At 35.8% G+C, this 19,840-nt stretch overlaps 2 protein-coding genes across 3 annotated transcripts; one reads left to right on the forward strand and one right to left on the reverse strand.

Annotated features, from left to right (window-relative positions):
• Positions 1–538: 538 nt before the first annotated feature.
• pomgnt1 (protein O-linked mannose N-acetylglucosaminyltransferase 1 (beta 1,2-)) lies at positions 539–14,114 on the reverse strand. Of its 2 annotated transcripts, XM_079883795.1 has the most exons (23): positions 13,945–14,114; positions 13,701–13,774; positions 13,404–13,602; positions 12,095–12,197; positions 11,726–11,841; positions 11,570–11,635; positions 11,316–11,429; positions 11,103–11,220; positions 9,059–9,157; positions 8,829–8,956; positions 7,665–7,735; positions 7,263–7,338; positions 7,060–7,143; positions 6,825–6,866; positions 6,670–6,728; positions 6,237–6,309; positions 5,884–6,012; positions 4,886–5,011; positions 3,825–3,889; positions 3,688–3,732; positions 3,463–3,598; positions 3,051–3,160; positions 539–1,870 (listed from the first exon to the last, which is right to left on the reverse strand). In XM_079883795.1, exons 3-23 carry the CDS (start codon positions 13,569–13,571, stop codon positions 1,789–1,791), a joined length of 2,010 nt encoding a protein of 669 aa, XP_079739921.1. In that variant the 5' UTR covers positions 13,572–13,602; positions 13,701–13,774; positions 13,945–14,114; the 3' UTR covers positions 539–1,788. The 2 variants fall into 2 exon arrangements, with proteins under 2 accessions (XP_079739921.1, XP_079739922.1); XM_079883796.1 differs by lacking the exon at positions 13,701–13,774 and having other exon boundaries at positions 13,945–14,106.
• Positions 14,115–14,885: 771 nt separating this feature from the next.
• LOC307165980 (uncharacterized protein) lies at positions 14,886–19,051 on the forward strand (the record flags this gene model as incomplete). Its single annotated transcript, XM_079884064.1, has 6 exons — positions 14,886–14,916; positions 15,148–15,507; positions 17,958–18,002; positions 18,116–18,157; positions 18,233–18,320; positions 18,799–19,051. The coding sequence occupies 6 exons, from the start codon at positions 14,886–14,888 to the stop codon at positions 18,953–18,955; spliced, it is 723 nt and encodes a 240-aa protein (XP_079740190.1). The 3' UTR covers positions 18,956–19,051.
• Between the last annotated feature and the right edge of the window lie 789 nt (positions 19,052–19,840).

Below are 19,840 nucleotides of genomic sequence, written 5' to 3' on the forward strand. Positions count from 1 at the left end.
TCATTTGCCAGCAGACTCTTCTGTGTGTTTTTTTTTTAACAGGTGATTCCCTGGAGGTTTGATATTTAAGGTGTTCCATGTCAACCTCTCTTATTCCTATGACAACTAACCTATGACACTTCCACATGTCAGTAGTGTCCAAGCAACTTTTCTCTATTTACGGATATGAGGAGACACGCACGGGAGGGGAGAGTGATTTCCAGCAAAAACATCCTGACCCAGGTCTAAAATATAAACACTTAAAATGGGCTTACTATAGCGATTCAGGGTAAGACAAAAACACATTGGAAAAAGGATTCATCAAATACAAAAGGTTGAGAACCACTGCTTTCCACATTATAAAAACATTATTATAATTATTAGATCTCATTCCAATTTATGTCATGATTAAAAAAATCATTAAAGTAACAGCCCTTACTATGCATCCTGCAAACATTAAGAAACAAATATAGCTACAGCAAAACAATACAAATTTAAGAAAGACAACCAAGGAAATTGAAAAAAAAAAAAAAAAAAAAATGGACAGAGGGGAAAAAAGTAAGAAAACCGTTTTATTTTATACAAGAAAATCAATTTTAACTACTTAAAATACAAAACTGTTGAAGAATCTGGCATATTAGACACAACCTCAGCAAACTTGAGTACACAATAATATGTTGAGATGACAAACATTTCTATTATGGTATTGCACATGTTCCAGATATTATGAAAATGTCTAGTGGCATCACAAATAAAATATCTGTAGTGATTTAAGCACTGATCACTGCAACCCACAGCAATCTAATCTGAAATCTCCTCCATGAAATGATTTGGACATTATTGCATGAGAAATCAATTTTTCATCACATCTTCACTTACAGAAACTCACGTTAACACAGGGTAGATGCAGCTGAGATTGCATTGATTTCAAGTGTTAAACCTCCACTCTGCTCATATAAGGTTCTTTAGTGGCTGTGACACAAAGATCTCACCTAAGCAGCATCAACTATCATTCTCTGCGAAAGAGGATTCTTAAAATTCTTAAATCTAGCTGGAAAGACATTTTAGCACAACATTTAATAATAATAATAAAAAAATCAATCATATAGTTTAAAAACTGTCAGTTTCAGACTGTGCAGTCCAATAAAGGTTATGTGTTGTACAAGGATACTGATTGTATGTTTTCAACCACTAAAGAACTCAAACTAATAAAAATATGATAATCTTTTGTTCTAAAAATATATATGTCTGTACATATATATGTCTGTACATAGTTCATTTGTAAACAAATGTAAGCCTTTTGTTTCTTAATGCATTTTTCTTGTGTAAAAGTGAATTCATTAGGTAAAAATAAACCTGCAGTTATCTTGATATTGACAAAATAAATAGACATAAGTTAAAACGTATGTGCAGGACGGCCCAAAGCACTCAGTGTCAACAAAAAAAAAAGTTATTCAGTAATTCAGTAACTCAAACCAGCACTGGTAATACTTTAAAACATCTTTACTAAAGTCAAACCTTCCAACATAAACTCCTTTGAAATTTCATGACCTCAGGAAATGCTCCCAATGCAAAATACATACCAACAACAAGAGAAGGTCACGTCACACACCGTTTTTAGAAATCCACACTCATATCGTTCTAGTTTCAAAGAGCCTGCAGTTCCTAGAGGCTACCAGCACAGGATGGTTCATCCTATACTTTGTCTTGCAGTAGCCTTAGAGAGTAACACAAGGCCCATTATCGGCCTGACATAGGCTTTGTCTGTTAGTGGTTAGGAAAGGCCCTTTGTGTGGGATTAGCAGTGTTTTAAATCTGTTCCACAGGAGGTCCCTCCTCTTTAGGTGCTGGCTCCAGGTGAATGGGAGTGACATTATTGGGCTTCTTACCACTGGGGGGAAAAGATGCAGTGAAGGTCATGCACAGAAAGTTAAAAACATGCATGCACACATTTTAAATGAAGTACAGTGTCAAATAAATAAATAAACAAATAGTTTCCAAGAAGTTTTCAGCTCTTAATAACCACGTTTTGCTTTTATTCCTTTTAAGAGTGCTTTTAATAATATAATATCATTAATATCATATCATATAAAATTGTTTATAATATGTAATTCAATTTACTGAATTACACATCCTACAATGATTTTTTTTCTAACCCCTGAAACTGACATGAATCTGACATGCTTTAAGTTAAGTAGTGTTAATAACAGTAAAGGTCTTTAATCAAAAGGAACTGGATGAATATTTGAAATTAAGGCTCCCGATCTGAACTCGGACTTGTGATGCAGCCTGAATCATAATGACACCGTGTTCGTTCACTGTCCCAGAGGAGAAGTGGCCCTCTTACTGAGCCTGGTTTCTCCCAAGGTTTTTTCCCTCCATTCTGTCACCTGATGGAGTTTGGGTTCCTTGCCAATGTCGCCTCTTGCTTGCTTAGTTACTTTGGGACACTTAATATTCAACAATATTATTGATCTGACTGTACGGACGCTGTTGCATGAGAAGTGAACTGAGCTGGACGATGACATTTTATTTTTGCAGAACTGCTTTATAGACTAAATGAACTAATTCAGTAAATGATTATCTTTACAACGGAACTGAAACAACAATGAACTGACTTCACCTGAACAACAGCCGAAATGCATTATTGTCCTGTTCTCACTGTACTTTGAAACAATCTGTATTGTATAAAGTGCTATATAAATAAAGGTGACAAAGAACTGTGACAAGAATTGCTGAGATTATAGGGAAAAAAATGGCTTGGAAACAACAATTAAGAATAAAAAGTCTAAATCTAAATCCAACTGAGAATCTGTGACACTTTTGGGGCACACTCCTGAATCTGAACTGAACAACCTGAAGCAAATCTGCCAGGAAGAATGAGCCAAAAATCCGGTGAAGCTAGCAGCATAGGATGGTTCATCCTATACTTTGTCTTGTGTTTTTGGTTTCATTGATGTAATGTTGTATATTTTTTAATAGAACATTTCTAACATAAAGCAGTGTCACATATAAATAATGTGTTCCTGTGCTTGGAAATTAGATAAATCAATTGTTAAATGTATACTCACGAGTACGGGGAGATTGGAACGGCAACTACCAGGACATGGTTCTTCTTTCTGAAGAGCCTCCAGAGTCCTTTGTGATAACCTCGTACATCCAGGTCCCACACGTGCAGGCACTATAGGCAATAAACAAAATGAGGCCATAACCTAATACCACTCTCCCCTCAGTATTTATTCCCTTATATTTCTCAGTGTCTCTAAGCCATTTATCTACCCTTGCAGTCTCTTCAACATATAAACAGGCCACAGATCTCAATCAACAGATTCATTGCAACCCACTGTAACAATAAATGCAGGGTAAATAGTGGCTAACCAGCTGAGAAATTCAGCAATTTGTTCCTTGAGATGCTCAAATAAAATCCTATTTATATTTAAACCAAGAATATTCACAAAGCATCCTCAACTAAATGCAACAGACCTTTGCCAGTTCTGTCCAGGTGTTTGTATCTGTCTCCTGCTCCATTTTGATGAACATTACAAAGGTCTTTCCCTCAGTGTCTGGGATAAATGAGTCTTCACATGGGTTTTTACTGTGGTCCAGAACCTCAGCCTCACTGCAGACACATAAATGATTACTGTAGGTGTTGGTAATGATGCAATTTTAAGGTGTTATGAAGGACTTAGGATCTTCAGATAAAATTACCGGAGTAGGTTTTGGATTTCAATCTCATAAGCATCTTTCTTCAAGCTGTAAAAATGGAGAGAATATCAAAAAATATTGAACAGGATATAAATAATAGACAAAGAGGCTAATATAGAGACAGCAGGAACAATACATACCTATCTACATTTTTCATCTGAACATTCGGAATAGTGTTGAACTTGTGCTTTTTAAAGTAAACTTCCTGTAGAGAAACATGCATTTCATTGAATTCAAATTGTATATAAAACACTGTCATATTTTACATTTTAAATAAACACTGGATCACTGGATTCACAGAGTCCTAGATTCAGTTCTCCATTGAAAAATACTCTTAGTAAATAAAATAATGGTTAAGATAATAAAAGAACTGTTGCAAGTAAACTAACAAGTAAACAACAGAAGTTAAAGGAGAACTCCGGTCAATTTTAACATTGAGCTCATTTTTTTGTACATTTGGAGTGCTGTCAATACAGAGAACAACGACAAAAATCGGTGTTGCCTACACCGAGTTATTCTATTTTTAAAATTTGCACCCTGTTGACTTCAATGGGGCAAGTACTAAACCTGCTTTTAGCCTCTTAACATCCTTGATGTGTCATTACAAGTGCACAGAAAATGTGAGTGATTCCTTCTGAGTGAACACGAGTGAGTCTGACTGCAGTAGATGTGAAAGAAATGTATAAAAATGATGTTATTTAAGCCAGCGCAAATACCTTTGTTTACATCCTGTTTTTCGGTTGAAGTCCAAAGTAGTCGATTGCAGAGTTCACACACATAGGTTTAATACCTATGATCACGCGCGTGAACTCGGCAATCGACTACTTTGGACTTCAACGAAAAACAGGATGTAAACAAAGGTATTTGCGCTGGCTTAAATAACATCATTTTTATACATTTCTTTCACATCTACTGCAGTCAGACTCACTCGTGTTCACTCAGAAGGAATCATTCACATTTTCTGTGCACTTGTAATGACACATCAAGGATGTTAAGAGGCTAAAAGCAGGTTTAGTACTTGCCCCATTGAAGTCAACAGGGTGCAAATTTTAAAAATAGAATAACTCGGTGTAGGCAACACCGATTTTTGTCGTTGTTCTCTGTATTGACAGCACTCCAAATGTACAAAAAAATGAGCTCAATGTTAAAATTGACCGGAGTTCTCCTTTAACATAATCGTCAGTATAACCATCTCACTTACATGGAAGTAACCATTCATATTTAAGCCAATGATGCCAAAGTGATAAGAGCGGGAGACATCAGGAATGACACACTCTCTCCCCTTCCTCTGTTCTGGCATCCGCATCCACATGTCCCAGTCCCATAGCTAAGGGATGGCAACAATACGAATAGAAGAAACAAACAAAACAAAAAAGTTATCAGAGGCAGGTTTAATATATTTAGATGATACACTACTGTTCAAAAGTTTGATGTCAGTATTTTTTTTTTCTTGAAAGAAATTAATACTTTTATTCAGCAGACACATTAAAATGATCAAAAGTGACAGTAAAGACATTTATAATGGTACAAAAGATTCCTAAAAAAAAAAAAATCAGTTTCCACAAAATTATTAAGCAGCATCTGCAACTATTTGTTTCCAACATTGATAATTACAATTTTTTCTTGAGCACCAAACTAGCATATTAGAACAATTTCTGAAGGATCATGTGATACTGAAGACTGGAGTAATTGCTACCATAGAAATGAATTACATTTTAAAGTAATATTTGGCAGTATTACAGTTAAATTAATGCATAAGAGACTTCTATCAAAAAAAAAAAAAAACAATCTTACCAACCCCAAACTTTTGAATGGTAGTGTATGTAGAACAGTATGCAAAACTGTCAATTTTCTTCTCAAAGTTTCAAAATGAGGGCACTATATGTTCCTATTTAAATAAATCGATTTTCTGGTCTTTTCTAGACACTATACATTACACACCAAACTGACTCTTCAAAGGTTAGCAATGTTATTCAAATCAGAGAACAAAATGCTAAATTCCATAGTGAGAACAGCATTTCCCACTGGTGAAAGAAGGAATAATCACTGTTAGAAGTTTTCTCATGCATGCAAATGGAGCGGAAAATTGTGCCAAATGAGACATCACTTTTGAGGGGTTTTGCATGTAAATTGTAAATATATAAACTTTTCCTATTTAGACATAATTTATGGGCTAAATGTGGGAATTAGCTGCCTCACCTTCTCAGGAGTTGGCCATTTGGGCTCCAATTCATCCTTGTAAAGGCTTTTTTTAAGCACCCAGCCAAGGCCAGGCATACTTTCCACTCTGTACAACAAAGATGGGTCCTCTGCCGTGTGCTCGTAGCCCTACAAAACAGCACAGCAGCAAGGTCATGTGCACTGCTTGAAGGCCTTTCACGACTTCGAGAAATTTAGGCTGAGGATACACTAACCACTGTTTAGCAGAAGAAAAATATACCAACAGAAAGACCATATGGCAGCATCCCCCCCCACCCCCCGAGATGTTATCAAAGTAAACAGTCTATTTTCAAGTCATGAACAAATTGAAAAGAACTTTTTTTTTCACTCACTTGGTCATTCCAGGCTGAGATACAGTACAGACTGTCATCCTCACGCAACAAATGGATGGTCTGACTGAGAAAGCTAGAGACAAATGTGGAAGAAATAAATCAAACATGTAAAGACATTTAGATATGATCTGTCAAACGTTATTCAATCCTTTCTATTAAGATTAGTTGAGCTGATTCAGCACTCATACATTTCTAAACAAGCCTTTAATATAGAAGTCTGCTGCCATCTAGTGAATATCTTTTAGTATTACAGGTGTAATTCAGTAAAATTTTATATTATATCTTATTTTTATATTATATTATATTATATTATATTATATTATATTATATTATATTATATTATATTATATTATATTATATTATATTATATTATATTATATTATATTATATTATATTATATTATATTATATTATATTATATTAAACATCCATACCTGAAAAAATCTATGGAAACGTCCAGGTCCTCCTCCAGGACAATGGCAAAATCTGCATCCTAAAACATAATTTTTTCCCCCCAAAGTCAAACACTTGCAAGGTGTTTTACAATGTAACTGTAGACAAATTCTAAGGCAGGTGAACATTTACTTACTGGATGCAGATTAAAGGTTGCAGTCAAGCTGGCTTTGTAGTGCTGAGACAAAAGGAACAGCAGAACATTAGTACCATCTTACGGTCATTCACATGCTTCGACACTAAATGCTTTGCCACTAAAGCTGAACCCACAGCAATCAGCTGTAACTGGCCATTATGTTAAGTGACCTTTCTATGTTAATTATTCATCTTTCAAAGAAAAAAACAACAACAAAAAAAAACAGCCTCATCACCTGTGACACTCTAGCGTTCTTAATACTGATAGGCGTATGCTGAACTCCTTTAAGACCGAAGAGATCCACCACATCCATAGGTTCCTAAGCAGAAAATGTTGTTGTTAATTCTGTATATATGAATGAATCGTCTTACAAAAATGAAGAAGAAAAAATAATGCATTGAAGAAGAGAGAAAAAAAAAGAGGAAAAGGAGATGGCACCTCATAGTATCCATCGATGAAAACAGTGATCATCTGTGGATTGACACCATGGGAGGAAAGAAGAGAGCGCAGCATTCTAGAGAAACAAACATAGCTTATACATCAGTCTGGTATTAAATGTATGCTTTCTTATATACAGGGTTTCTGATTTCTCTCCTGAAGCCAAACCAAAACTTATTTTTATGTGAGATCATGCCACATGATCTTTCAGAAATATCTAATATGCTCATCTGGTGCTCAAGAAACATTTCTTATCATCAATGTTGCTAACAGTAGTGCTGCTAAATAATTGTGTGGAAACTGTGATGTTTGTGTTTGTGTGTGTGAGCACAAATTTAACTAATACATACATGAGGTGGTTTGGTAGTATGGTAAAGTACAAAGAAATCTAAGTTTACTAACCTATAGAGATAGTTTGGTCTATTTCCAGCTATAACAGCTACTGGGGTGTTGTAGACATTGTTGTTAGGCAGCTAGACAGGACATGGAAAAGTTTAGTCAACAACACAGATTTAAGACAAAGACTTTGTTCTGCTGTCTAAATGCTGATATAAATGCAAAGTTATCTCAGGATGAAGGGTATAACAACCACTTACAAGTGAAAGTTTAAACACTTTTGTTTGAAAAAGCAAAAAAAAGTAAACAAGGAAACTTGTAGAGAAACCTTGTAGAGTCTGTCTTGGTATCATGCATTTTGTTGTGTGACATTTCTGATACCAACATCATGGCACCAAAAGTTTATCACTGTAAGATATCAGCATCTGACTCTGATGTACCACTCTTTGTATTTGGAATTTCATTATCCTTTAAGTATATTTCAAGTATGAAATATTGAAAAAAAAAAAAAAAAATTCATGTTCCACTGACTGTGATTTTGGTATTGATCCAACCTTAAGATATACTACTGTTCAAAAGTTTGAGGTCAGTAAGATTTTGCTCATCAAGGCTGCATTTATTTGATAAAAATACAGTAAAAACAGCATTAATATGAAATACTATTAAAATTTTATATTTTAAAAAGTAATTTTCATCTATTATGGCAAAACTGCATTTTCAATAGCCATTACTCCAGTCTTTAGTGTCACATGATGCTTCGAAATCATTCTAATATGCGGAATGCGGATTCGGTGTTCAAGAAAGATTTAATATTTTTGTGAAAACAGTGATTCTGAAGTTAAAAAAAAACAGCATTTATAATAGTTCTGTTTGTATTTGTAACAATGTCACGTTTGATCAATGTAATGCATCCTTGCAGAATAGAAGTAATAGGCCTGGTTTTACAGACGGGGCTTAAATTAAATTAAGCAAGGATTAGGCCTTAGTTGAATTAGGACATTTAAGTAGCTTTTTTAAACGGGCTTTAGAAAAAAACATTACTGCTGTGCATCTTCACATTCTCAACAAAACAATGGAAGTTGCTTTCAGTTAAAACAGCTCAAACATGCATTGTAGTCCAGGACTAGGCTTAAGCCTTGTCTGTGAAACTGGGGGATAAAAATTTACTGACCACAAACTTTTGAACGGTAGTGTATAAAAGGTATTTTAATCACATGATGTGTGTCTTACTGGGTCAGGATTAAACTCTATAGGGGCTGGATCTTTGCAACTACAAATGCTCCCATATCCTTCCACTTTACTGCAGAAAAGTTTCCTCCGGCGGTTCAGCTCTGTGTCTGCCCAATGGCACTCAGCCTCTAAAATAAATCATGACATAAACAAACAGCTCTGATATAACCCATAACGTAATTGCAACATGTAATCTAATAATCTACACTCATAAAAATTGGCAAAAATACCTTCAGAAGCTGTCAGCTGGACCTCAGTCTTCAGCAGCACAGGATCACCCCATGTGGACAGAGCAGGAGACTTGGAGTGCTTCTCCCCATACACTTGACCTGAGAAAATAAACAGTATAGGGATGAGCCCGAAACTGAATGCCTTATTCAGAAAGGCACGGATAATGGCTTCAAAACAAATCACAAATTTTACAGAGAATGAAAATAGTCTGCAGACAGCCACCCCTCGTGTTAGCTGGAAAACAAGTCAGGGGATAGCACAATATTATAGCTATATTTCAATCATGACAATGAATTTAACCAGCATTTATTAATAAACATGGAATGTACATAGACATGATCTTGGTGGACTTGATCTGCTACGCTGCTGCTGGATGAGTGAGGATACGTCTAAAAATGCACATGAAAACAGTCAATTGAATTCAGGATGCTGCAAGAAAACAGGGAGAACCACCCGAGCAGATCCAGGCAGGTGGTGCTGGGGAAGGTGGAGGGCTGCAACGAACTGATCCGATTCAAAGTCAGGAATAAATAGGTTAGGTAGATAGAACAATTGGACGACCAATCGTCTTTAAGTGAACAAATCAGGTGATCAGAAGAGTTTCATGACTGAACTTTATATCAAAACTCTAAAATCACTACACAATGATTGTGTGTAGTAAATGAGTGTAAAGTCTATGAATAAAATGAGCACAATGTTCGCAAATGAAATAGCCGTGTTGCCGTCGGTGCGTATCTCAGAAATCAGACCTTGTCAGGAGTAATATCAACTACTACATTATACGCATTTTCTACTAGAATATTTGATGTTTCTATTTAAATGTTTTAAAGCCATGATACACGAATGAGCGTAAACTGAAAATGAAATGAGCACAGCACAATCATAAATTATGCGTGTCTCTCTTGATAAGAGTGATATCAACTAAGATACTGAATCATACACATTTATTACTTTTTATCTGAATACAGAAATAGATAAATTATTTTGAGATTGTAAAAGATATTGGCTCCGCTGCACACCCCTAAAACAGTACACTTATGTCACATCACAGAAGAAAAATAATTAGCCATGAGATACAATAAACAATAGGGGTGCAACGGTACAGATAGCCCACGGTACGGTCCGTACCTCGGTTTTTGGGCCACGGTCTCGGTTCGGTTTTGGTACATGTTTTGTGCAGAAAGAGACTGCTATTTCATCCCAAAAATATGTTTTATTTTTCTTATGAGCATAAACAGAATGTCACAGTAGGAAGAACATCAATGTATGGAATAAATTAACACTCTAGTCTGTACTGAACAACACTAAGTAATACAACCTCTTCAACTATCACTTATATGAAATACAAAATGTAAACAAACACACTTCAAAATATTCAAGTGGATCCCAAATCCAAACCTTGATAACTGGTATATGAAGTGATCAATGTGAAAGAAAAAGTGCACTTTTACCTTTAACAAACATAAATTAGCTTGTGCTTTGAATAAAAAAAAAGCAGAGCAAAATAATATAATAAAAAAATACTGCATTCAGGATACAAAGTGCAATGTTATTTACTCATCCACTATTGAGAGATTCTTGTGCAAAAAGATGAGTCTATCAACACTGTCTGGTGCAAGGCGAGACCGGTTGGCACTAACGATGTCCCCAGCAGTGGAGAAAATTCTCAACTTTTCAGAATGCCGCAAGCGCACCGTAGGTCACGTGACAAGAACCAACCAGAGCGCAGCTGATAGTTGCTTTAGCAACGACAGACGCCTCCGGAGCGCAACCGCCCTAGCGCTTTGGAAAAAGGAGAACGCGGCGCTTTTCTACGCAAATCTACGCGTTTTTAGGCGCGATATGTGAACGGCGCCTAAAGCAAAAACTAAAAGGATCAGCGCGAACTCAATGGCAAAACCGAAGTCCCGCGGGACACGAGGGTAGATTGTCCCGTGCAGGGCTGACCGAACGGTCCGGGATTTTACCGTGTACCGTTGCATCCCTAATAAACAAACACACCTAGTATAATAGAGTGAAAAGATAAAAAAGCATTGTCCTTACCTCCCTTCTTCACAACCAGAGTCCACATATCCCTCCAGCCTAAGGTAACTGCTACCTGACTTCCCAAACCTTTGAGAAGATTCTTCGCAGAATCCTTCAAGTGGAAAGTCCCCTCATCCTAAAGAGGCCAATAAGAAATGCACTTACAGACAAACAAGTTAAACAACACAACTCTGAAATCAAGAAAGTGGATGGGAGAGGCATTTCTTTAACCTTAATAGTGAAGATGAGGACTCTGCCACGTGTGACCATGTTGAGGAAGAGGATCATGGCTTCATCCTCATGGGGAGAATAAGTATCAAACACTCTTTTGGCCATAACATGACCCTAAACGAAAGACGATACAGCAACATTCAATTATACAATCTTATAAATAATCAAAATTATGATGGAGTGGATATCATAAAAATGATAGTAATAATACAAAAAGATACAGTAGATTATGAGGTATGACTGTGTGTGCTTACAGTGGCCTGATTTAAAACTATAACATGTATGCCTCGACCCTGCTCCCTCATCTCATCTTCCAGCACCTGCAAAACACATCAAATATTGTCGATATCGTTATCTGGTAACAGTGTGGCAAATGTGTTATATCATAAAACAGGTTTAGAATCACTTACAGTGGTGCCATCCACTGCCACATACACCTTAGAGCGACTAGAGTACACCTCAATATCCAAAACCTTCCTCCCACTGGCTGGCCTGCGTGGGGTTTCCATGTTAGGCAGGGCATCATCTGAGAAAATGTTCAATGATAGCAAAAAAGAAAAGAAAAGAATAATTCAAAGCTAATTACTAATTCAGAACTGAAATAGTTAAAAATAAATTAAAAGGTTAAAAAAAAGACATAAAAGTGTAGTTATTTGATCCACATAAACTGAAATAATTTCACTCAAGTAATAAGACTACTTAATATTTCTAACATGTGAATTGGCCAATCAGGTATCATAAAACATTTAGTGTTCACAAAGGACAGTTTTCAACATTACCATATTCTTGAACAGCATCCTCCTCACTGGCAACTCTCCTTGTGTCAAGAATGAGTTTGATATTCACAATCACTGTGATCAGTAGAAACAGGACAGCACTGGCCTGCAAACACACACACACACACACACACACACACACACACACACACACACACGTTTACTTCTCTATCTAAATGGGGACGTTCCATAGACTTCTTTTGCTTTTATAAACAGCTAGTTATAAATACTATATTGAACCCTAGCAAACCACTTTCAGTATTTTTACAATTAAAAAAATCTTTATTTTTTATACGAATGTATACATTTTTCCAAATGATGACATCTCCAAAAGGAGGTTTTGTCAGATGTAGCTTACTTTATGGGTACATTTTTATTCTCTACAATATTGTTAAGCAGGTACACACACACAAACATAAAAACTGTGATAATTGAAATGAAATACAGTGGGGTCCAAACATCTTAGATCACTGGTGAAAATACTTTTTGTAAATTCATAAAAATGTTATTAGCAGCATTACAATTCAAGTACAAGATGAATTGCAAAATGAACAGTATCAAAATTCTAGTATTTGTTATAATAAGAGCAACTCTCGAGCTGCATGAACACCACAAAAATAAATCCAGATGATCATGTTGTAAAGCATGATTTGATATGTTCCACTGAGCATCTGGTGCTTCACTGGAAACAAGAACATGACCTTTTGTGCAAAGGTCACATGGCCAGTGTCACAAATTTGATCTGATTTGTGAGAAATAGCCTAAATCTTATACATTTTAATTCAAAATATTTCTTATTTTCAATTTTTTGTTTTAACCCTACTGTACCTCCCATCTCAGGATCAAGTGCTGCCCAAATAACCATAACAAGTGACCGTTACATAACTGCAACATAAACCAATAACCAAACTTTAATTGTGGCAATGTAATTAGTGACCGGAAAAGTGACATTTCTGGATTTGTTGCTACAATCTGTCAGTAATTGCGACGTTGCAGACCAACAGTTGCGTGTGTTGTTATCACTCAGTTGGTAATTATATTTCTAATTGATTATCCGATGGCCAGACATGCAGTAGTTTAACTTAATTAATGTCCTCATTTGCACAAAACTAATTTAAAGGTTATTTCAACAGGTGTGTGAATTATGAATGCAGACTCAAAAATAAATTCAGTTTACTGTTATAAATACAGAAATGAAATATTTGTATTTATAAAAAATTAAAAAAAAAGTAAGAAAAAAAAAACACCCTGCTCTTTAGGTTATATGATGGAGCTGCCACCCAGGCATAATCTTATAAAGTGACATGCTGACCTGGCAGATTCGTCGCATTGCTCTTTTGTTGGTGAGTCTGTATTTCCATGTTAGGTAGAGGCTGCGCTGCTGGCGGGGGATGAAGGGTTTGGCTCTTGGATTGGGTGTCCAGGTGTCCATGGATGTCCAGTCCTTCCCACTGCTCCTGATCACAACACCTGTTTGCATCCGACAACGCCTGAAATCACGTCTTCTTCATCTACACAGCACGGTGAAATCATAGCAGTTATAAATTATGGACATAAATACTGCTCAAATATTTTTTTACAATGTTAAAATATGATGCAGGAGACACACCTTTAATGTAGGATACCACAAATTCTTGATGAACTGCTAAACTGCATTTGTAAAATTTCTTGCATGTGTACGAGCTGATGATATGAATACCGAATTATTAATAGCGACTATGGCAAACAGATGGTGAGGTAACGTTAGCTATCTGAGCACAACAGCTGAAATTCTTTCAAAAAGCCATTTCTGTTGGCTTTGGAAATTCTGTTGATTGTAACTCTTCACAGAATAAATGCTAGTGACCATTTACCTCAGCAGCATGTTATGTTGAACGGAAACGACGTCCCGCCTCTCCAGAAAATTTAACTGTAATTTAGTTTATGTAGGGTCTAGTAACATTTGGCCATATGCAGGTAATAAGCATTGTGAAGCCAGAATGCAGGACAGCGACTCTTGTTCGCGTTTCAAAATAAAAGCCCCTTATTTGTCCTGTTAAAAGTTCTCAGTTCAAATGATTTAAAACATAAATAAAAACTAAAATAACTATCTATAGAAAATATAAATATCTATACGAAATTATAGAACCACTAAATGTTTAAAAATATTAAATTAAAATAATAAAATTATAAGAATGAGCTGAAAGCAGTGTAGTTTGTTTCAGTGTAGCCATTTAACGAACGTATCTAGACTAGGCTACTCAAAATCACTGTATGACCTAACATGCTCTTTTATGTAACGAAAAAATGACTGAATAATTAAATTAAATAATATATATATATATATATATATATATATATATATATATATATATATATATATATATATATATATATATATATATAGGAAATGTCTTTGTAAAATGTAAAATGACAAAATTCTAAACAATACTTAACTAAGCAAGAAAAAATTAAACAAATAATGTTTCAAAACTCATATTAGGCTATATATAGAGAGGGGTTGATTTGCGGGGACTGATTTGCTCATATTGAAAATGCATAACAAAAATATTCATTTAGAGAATTATTGACATATGCCAAAGATGTGCAAAGAGGTTGTATTTCTAATGTGCAGAGAAGAAATGCCCAATTCCCAGTTTACAGACTGTGTAAACGGATTTATCAGATCATCTCTAGCAAGCGGAAAAGGTGGGGTAAATAAATGCCTCTAAATGTTCGGTTGGGTGTTGCACTGTCATTATGTCTCTCTTGCATACTTTTTTCTCTTTAAAAAGGCCCAGCGCTAAAGGAAAACATGGGACTTATGTCAGCTGCTGGTTACTTAGGTGAGCTTTTTCTTCTTAATATATACTCTAGTCTTGTATGAACTCTTTTTAACAATTGCCTGCTCAATTGTTTAACTGCTCAAGAATCAGATCTAAAGCACAAGCCACTGATCTGTTTTGTCAATGTTTATCCTATAATTCCTAAGCCTGGTTTAATTGATAGTCTACAATACACTCATTTAGATGGAGAAACATGATAACATATTGTTGTTGCATTATATATCTTTACAGTGCTGCTTTCCTCCTTGTTCACACATGGAGCATTTGAAAGTGTGAATCAGTATGAATCAGTCAAAGATTCTCACTCAGACGCATCTATAGAGGTCCGGCCTGACAACAGACAACACCTCAGGGGGGAAAAGTTCACCCTTCGCTGCCTAGTAAATGCTGGTAATTCAACAGGCTGGATACTGAGCAGGCTTCAAGGTGCTAAAACGGGGTCTGGATGTTTGCAGTTGAATGGCACAGAATCTATAGACAGGCCTGAAGAATGTCATTTCATTGACATTGACAGTAAGAACAGTGGACTTTACTGGTGTGAGAATACTGCTGAAAACAAGACAAGCAACACCATCAACATCACCGTGGTCTGTAAGAACATCAGTGGCAATAATATATATTTTTATTCGTTTTTTATTAATATCTAAAATACTTTTTATTAATATGTGAATTGTGAAAAGCTGGGAGATATATTACAATCACACACATGTGTGTGTGTGTATACATGCATACATAATATATATATATATATATATATATATATATATATATATACAGTATATATATATATATATATATATATATATATATATATATACATATATACAGTAGGGAGAACAAGTATTTTATACACTGCTGATTTTGCAGGTTTTCCCACTTACAAAGCATGTAGAAGTCTGTAATTTTTATCATAGGTACTCTTCAACTGTGAGTGACGGAATCTAAAACAAAAATCCAGAAAATCACATTGTATGATTTTTAAGTAATTAATTTGCATTTTATTGCATGGCATAAGTATTTGATACATCAGAAAAGCAGAACTTAATATTTGGTACAGAAACCTTTGTTTGCAATTACAGAGATCATACGTTTCCTGTAGTTCTTGACCAGGTTTGCACACACTGCAGCAGGGATTTTGGCCCACTCCTCCATACAGACCTTCTCCAGATCCTTCAGGTTTCGGGGCTGTCGCTGGGCAATACGGACTTTCAGCTCCCTCCAAAGATTTTCTATTGGGTTCAGGTCTGGAGACTGGCTAGGCCACTCCAGGACCTTGAGATGCTTCTTACGGAGCCACTCCTTAGTTCCCCTGGCTGGTTGTTTCAGGTCGTTGTCATGCTGGAAGACCCAGCCACGACCCATCTTCAAAGCTCTTACTGAGGGAAGGAGGTTGTTGGCCAAGATCTCGCGATACATGGCCCCATCCATCCTCCCCTCAATACGGTACAGTCGTCCTGTCCCCTTTGCAGAAAAGCATCCCCAAGAATGATGTTTCCACCTCCATGCTTCACGGTTGGGATGGTGTTCTTGGGGTTGTACTCATCCTTCTTCTTCCTCCAAACACTGCGAGTGGAGTTTAGACAAAAAAGCTCTATTTTTGTCTCATCAGACCACATGACCTTCTCCCATTCCTCCTGTGGATCATCCAGATGGTCATTGGCAAACTTCAGATGGGCCTGGACATGTGCTGGGTTGAGCAGGGGGACCTTGCGTGCGCTGCAGGATTTTAATCCATGACGGCGTAGTGTGTTACTAATGGTTTTCTTTGAGACTGCGGTCCCAGCTCTCTTCAGGTCATTGACCAGGTTCTGCCGTGTAGTTCTGGGCTGATCCCTCACCTTCCTCATGATCATTGATGCCCCACGAGGTGAGATCTTGCATGGTGCCCCAGACTGAGGGAGATTGACCATCATCTTGAACAACTTCAATTTTCTAATAATTGCGCCAACAGTTGCTGCCTTCTCACCAAGCTGCTTGCCTATTGTCCTGTATCCCATCCCAGCCTTGTGCAGGTCTATTTTTATCCCTGATGTCCTTACACAGCTCTCTGGTCTTGGCCATTGTGGAGAGGTTGGAGTCTGTTTGATTGAGTGTGTGGACAGGTGTCTTTTATACAGGTAACGAGTTCAAACAGGTGCAGGTAATGAGTGGAGAACAGGAGGGCTTCTTAAAGAAAAACTAACAGGTCTGTGAGAGCCGGAATTCTTACTGGTTGGTAGGTGATCAAATACTTATGTCATGCAATAAAATGCAAATTAATTATTTAAAAATCATACAATGTGATTTTCTGGATTTTTGTTTTAGATTCCGTCTCTCACAGTTGAAGTGTACCTATGATAAAAAATTACAGACCTCTACATGCTTTGTAAGTAGGAAAACCTGCAAAATCGGCAGTGTATCAAATACTTGTTCTCCCCACTGTATATATATATATATATATATATATATATATATATATATATATATATTAGGGCTGTCAAACGATTAATCGCGATTAATCGCATCCAAAATAAAAGTTTGTTTTTACATAATATATGTGTGTGTACGGTGTATAATTATTTTCTATATATAAATACACACACATGCATGTATATATTTAAGAAATATTTGCATGTATATACTGTGTATATATATATTTATATTATATATAATTTATATTATATATAAATATTTTATATATAAATAACACATTTTTCTTAAATATATATGCGTGTGTGTATTTATATATAGAAAATAATTATACTCCACACACATATATTATGTAAACACAAACTTTTATTTTGGATGCGATTAATCGCGATTAATCGTTTGACAGCCCTAATATATATATATATATATATATCATCACAATCGTATATATTGTATTGTGACATTTTATAAACGGTTTAATGTCAATTAAAAAAGTGCACTTGTGTTTTGATCGTATGAAACACTGAAAGTGGTTTAAAATACTCATTAAAATCGTAAAAGGATACTTCAGTATATTGTAAAGCAATACACTTATATGCATATATTTATATAGGCCTAATCTCTGTTCCCAGATGGTACAGTGATTCTCCTGAGCACACTTCATCCAGTGATGAAAGGTGAGTCAGTAACTATATCTTTCAGTTAGATGTGTGATGTCCGTATATCTTTTAAGTCACTGTGTATACATAATGTGCATAATTTTATCAGTTCAGTCACTTTGTGTCTTTAGAGAACTCCACAGCTGATTCAGAAGATGAAAAGCCATATACAGGTATGAGATCCAGAACATCTGTGATTGAATTTGGGTTTCAATGCTATAGCCATCCTTGTAAACTCTGTAATGCAGGAACTTTGGTCTGGGTGTCGGGTCTCTGTATCATCTTGGTTCTTCTGGTGCTTCTTCCTGTGCTCTGGCTGCTGTTTCCAGGTTTTAGGTAGGCTACATGTACCAACACACTTGTGGCCATTTGCAACTATTTTGGCGAATTGGTGGTGATTTTGAATGAATTCCTACATTTTCGTATATGCTTAAAACCAACTGAGGGTTAGTTTTAGTGGTGGACCTTCATGCGTAGTCCCCCTGCATTGTACGTTTTCGTACAAATCAAATCATACGAACTCATACAAGATCACCAACTTGTAAAATAGTTGTTTTCTCATGAGATCGGGTAAAGTAATGGTGATACACCCATAAGGGAACAGTTCGACGAGAAAATGAAAATTGTGTCAGTATTTATTCAACCTCATGCCATTATGAACCTTGAGATTTAGTAAGACAAATTTACATTTAAAAAAAAAATCATTGCTACAGTAGTTTCTTTTAATAAGTGCATGGTATTAATTTCATTGAAGACTTCTGTGTCACATTGCTCGCTGTATCAAATATCTGCAATGTTTATGCATGCTTTTCAGAGAGAAATTGCCTGTCTGTCCAAATGGGTCATTTAGAAGGGAAAGGGTCCAACAGGAAATGCCTAAAACCAAGCAAGACGTGACTGAAATCCAGTGGGATCTTCCCTGGATGGAGATGGACAATTTGTTGGACAAGCAACAAAATTCTGGCAGATGAACATTCCACATTCCAAATGTGGATGTTATCAGATACAAACAGTCACTGTGCTTTATTAAGTGAGTCATGGCAAAATAAAGAGGCCGATACTGATGTATGGAAGTGTTTTCAGTTGAATAATTGTTATCATAAGCTTTGGATATGGGGTTAGAGGTCTTTAAGGAATAATTACATCAGCTGTTTTTATTTGCAAAATGACTATTTGTTTGTATTTTTGAATGGTTTAACATAAAACCTTCTGCAAAGGACACCAGGCAAGCTGATGATGAACATGTTTTTGTAGAATTATGGTTATTTTACAGTGTTGACATAGAACACATTTATTTAAATAAATTAAAAAGATAAATAATAAATAGCCTAACAGAGATGAATCATGCATCAAAAACTGACTGAAAATGCTAATGTATTTAATGCTGACATTGTGACATTTGATAAACTGTTTAATGTCAATCTTGCCATCGTAAAAAGTGAATTTCTGTATACTAAATGTATTCTTTTATGATTAACATTTTAAAAGGACATTTTAGTAGTAAGCAATTTAATATATAGTAAACAAATACACTTTCAAGGGTTAGGTCACCCAAAAATGAAAATTCTGTCAGTAATTACTCACCCTCATGTTGTTTCAACCCCGTAAGACTTTCGTTCATCTTCGGAACACAAATTAATATATTTTTGATTAAATCTGAGAGCTGGATCACTCCTCCATAGGCTTCTAAGGCATTATAACTTGCTGGCCCAGAAAATGTATTAAAGACATCGTTAATATAGTCCAAGTGACTACAGTGGCTCAATCTTAAGTTTATAAAGCGACGAGAATACTTTTTGTGCGCAAAACCCCCCCAAAAATAACGACTTTATTCCACTATTCATTTCCTTCTCTCT

Source organism: Squalius cephalus, assembly GCF_949319135.1.
Source record: "Squalius cephalus genome assembly, chromosome: 10".
NCBI classification, from domain to species: domain Eukaryota; kingdom Metazoa; phylum Chordata; class Actinopteri; order Cypriniformes; family Leuciscidae; genus Squalius; species Squalius cephalus.